The sequence below is a fragment of the Plectrocnemia conspersa genome, unplaced genomic scaffold (assembly GCF_051122295.1).
Source record: "Plectrocnemia conspersa isolate PC_06_02 unplaced genomic scaffold, ASM5112229v1 ptg000003l, whole genome shotgun sequence".
NCBI classification, from domain to species: domain Eukaryota; kingdom Metazoa; phylum Arthropoda; class Insecta; order Trichoptera; family Polycentropodidae; genus Plectrocnemia; species Plectrocnemia conspersa.
Genome location: NW_028277167.1, coordinates 15,928,028 through 15,931,476, shown reverse-complemented (window position 1 = coordinate 15,931,476; position 3,449 = coordinate 15,928,028). Strand labels below are relative to the sequence as shown.

General features: G+C 30.1%; 1 protein-coding gene across 1 annotated transcript; it reads left to right on the top strand.

Moving 5' to 3' along the window:
* Spase25 (Signal peptidase complex subunit Spase25) lies at positions 1-1,328 on the top strand. The gene is made up of 5 exons (XM_088183313.1): positions 1-110; positions 397-462; positions 541-674; positions 737-889; positions 967-1,328. Exons 1-5 carry the CDS (start codon positions 66-68, stop codon positions 1,151-1,153), a joined length of 585 nt encoding a protein of 194 aa, XP_088039439.1. The 5' UTR covers positions 1-65; the 3' UTR covers positions 1,154-1,328.
* The last annotated feature ends 2,121 nt before the right edge of the window (positions 1,329-3,449 follow it).

The following is a 3,449-nucleotide window of genomic DNA, read 5'->3' as shown; positions in this document are numbered from 1 at the left end:
GACCTTCAAATCGATTCACCGGTCGGACGTGTAGTGTTGATTTGGCATATCTTCCTTTTTACACAATGTCGAAGAAAGCAGCAACTGTTGAGCCCGCAAAGGAACCAGATGTAATTTATAATATTGATTTGATATACCTTCGATTCAGATACAGATATTGGTTTAAAATATGGGAATGCGAAGACTTCAACCAATTATTTGAACCTTGACAGATCCCTATGAAATCAGACGCTCAATCATTTTTATATACGTCTTCTTATTAGTATATCTACTGTTACGCATAATACATTTGATTTTTACATTATAAGTCAATTTGACACGTCATACGTCAAGAAATAAGATCACCAACATAGAAGTATGATTTTATCATAATCTCAATTTACTTTTTAATTTTAGGTTATCAGTGTTGACAAATGGGACGGATCTTCCGTAAAGAATGCTATCGATGATGCAGTTAAAAATGTAATTTAATAATTTATTATACATATTTCATCTGCTGCTTCATAATTTATATTAAATTTGTTAATTATTATTGGTTAGGTGTTAAAAAATACTCTGTCATGTGAAGAAAAATATGGCTTAATGGATGGAAGACTGATTCTCGGCGGATTAGCTGTAGGTGTCGCCCTCTATGCAGTCATTTGGGATTATTTATATCCGTTTCCTCAATCCAGGTAAGATTGTTAAATTTTATTATAAAAAACTTTTTTACATAATCTATATTGTCAATTTTTAGATTGCTTTTAATTATGTGCGTCACATCGTATTTCGTATTAATGGGCATCCTTACCTTATACACGACTTTCAAAGAGAAAGGTATATTTGTTGTTGTGAAAGAAACAATTGGATCCAGCTATGTCATCTGGGAAGCGAGTTCATATATGAAAAAGTATAATATTATCTTGCAATATATTTAATTTACAACATTTACAAATAATAAATGATTAATTATAAATATTATTTCAGATACGACGATAAATACGAACTGGTGCTGACTATGTATGATCCTAAGAGTAAGAAGACCACTGAAGGAACGTTTATAAAATCTGTCGCAAATTTCATCGATAACGACGGATTTGTGACAAATCAAATCGTCGAAAGCGAAGTAATGAAACTTTGGGACTCGGTCTCCATACACAAAAAGGACAAATAGATCAATTAAAAAGTGAATCAAATTGGAAATTATATTTACTTATAGATCTCGATGTTTTCCATTTTTAATTAAATAAATCACAAAGTTTTATTAATCTTAATGATACTTTTTATTGTTACGAGTGCTGATATTTGGTAATTAAATTTTAAAAATAAACTTTCTTTTTATTTTCAAATTGTCTTCTTTATTATTGGATTTTATTTAATTCATGAATCGCTCTTACCATTTTGATAATGAAAATAATAACACTATGTAGATAAATTGATATAAAATAAATAAATCTATAATAGATATAATTACTTAATTTCAATGTAGTAAATCAAAATAATTATAATATTTTAGATGAGTTTCTAGATATAGATATTCACAAATTACTTTCTGAATCTCTATGTTTTATTCTTTGATGTATATATAATATATCATATTTGGCCTTTCTTTAACTGGTTACATGTTACAGCAAGGATTTATGAATATAAATCCTTGCTACACAATCATAAAATAAAATATTTAAAATAATGTTTCATATCACTGATACGCTAATGCAGTAACAAATTTATTTATCTTTTTGAGCATTATAAAGTCAACCAATATCTTCGTTAGCGTTCACTTGTTATTATGAACATTTTGAGTGGCCAACCCATTTGATGAGCTAAAATTAGTAAATTAGTTTTAGAACTTTCATTAGGTTAGGTTTGGGTTTTAACAGCAAATGGACGTTTCGAAACTGTCAAATTGAGTTTCATAGACATTTTAAAGCAGCATATAATTTCAGTGGCGCCTATCAGTTAAATTATATTTTCGCTTGTAGAAATATATCTATTATATTAAAAGAATTTTCCAGAACTATTATTATTTTTAGAATTAGGATGGATGTTTCGCAACTGGCAAATTGAGTTTCATAGAAATTTTAGAGCAGCATATTAGCGCCTATCAATAAATTATATTTTTGCTAGTAGAAATATACATCTACTGGTAAAAATGTATTTGCACTTCACTAGTGAAAATATAATATCACTGAAAAATACACATTCACTGTAACATTTATTCGTCGCTTGTAAATAAATAATGATATATATGTATATATTACTACGCATGGAAAAGTTGAAATCGTATAATTTTACTAGCATCTGCCTGATAAATTATATTTTCACCGGTAACAATACAAAATACATACATATATACGTATATCTACTGGTGAAAATGTATTCCGATATGATTTCACTGAAATGACAAGGAAACAGTCCCGAATCTATTTTCGAGAATTTCCGGTTTAGAATTAGAGACGTTATTTTATCTTTTTCTAAACGTTGGCCAGTCACTGCTCGTTTATTGAAATATTTTGATTTTATGATGTATTTCAATAAATGACATGTATTTTTCTGACAAAATTCAATGCTTCTGTTCCTGATTAAACATCTCAATTACGCTGTATAAATGCAAACAATGAACTTTTTTGGCGAGCGGGTGAAAATTACACACAGGTTGGGACGCTGAAGTTTTCTTTTATTGAATGTTATATAGTTTACGTGTTAAAATTGTGGTGTATATGATCGACAGATGATGCACCACCGGTCGTTAATCTTCCGTCAAGCTCCGCCAAAGAACATACTGCTCCCCATCGCCGTCACGTCAGTGTTATCGGAGTGCCGCCAAGTTTTGGCTATAGTGAATAAATAAATAAATATATAAATAAGCCCAAACAGTATCAAATTGTATTCGAAATATTTATAGAGATATTCTCGTAATGAGATGACATGTACACTTGGTGTACATCACAGTCAAGGAAAGGTTAAACACCCATTTGTAGGCATGCTGGAATCCATTTTTACTGGCTTTGTATTTATATTTTACGAATAACTATCGTATTACAATTTTGGCGTTGGAACAGACCGCCATGATTAACTCTGAATGAAATGGCGCGATTGTTTCCCCCCTCCATCTTCATCAAAAGTTAAGTTTGTGTTGACGCCGGGTATTGTAGATTATTGACATAAGCATTTGTTTCTGGGATCGTTTTCAGTTATTTCAGTTATTTAGCTCAAGTGGCAAAAGTTATAGGATTGCAGTTTTAGAACGTGTTTGAACTGATTTAGGAGCGTTTTCTCAGAAAGGCTCATAATGTCTGTTTCCGATATTCTTGGAGATATTGCGTACATAAAATTGAAAAAGAAAAAGTACAAAATTGAAAGTGTTGTGATTGAAATTTTTGTTCAAAGTAATATTTATAAAAACTTGCTTACAACCGTCTAATCATTAAACCATTCTATCGCTAATTGATAATCTGTACGTAAATATT

Excerpts from the sequence above, each read along its gene's own strand:
- Spase25 (XM_088183313.1), top strand. The coding sequence starts at position 66 with ATGTCGAAGAAAGCAGCAACTGTTGAGCCCGCAAAGGAACCAGAT. Across the intron at positions 463-540 it reads TCGATGATGCAGTTAAAAAT|GTGTTAAAAAATACTCTGTC; the intron begins GTAATTTAATAA and ends ATTATTGGTTAG. Across the intron at positions 675-736 it reads TATCCGTTTCCTCAATCCAG|ATTGCTTTTAATTATGTGCG; the intron begins GTAAGATTGTTA and ends GTCAATTTTTAG.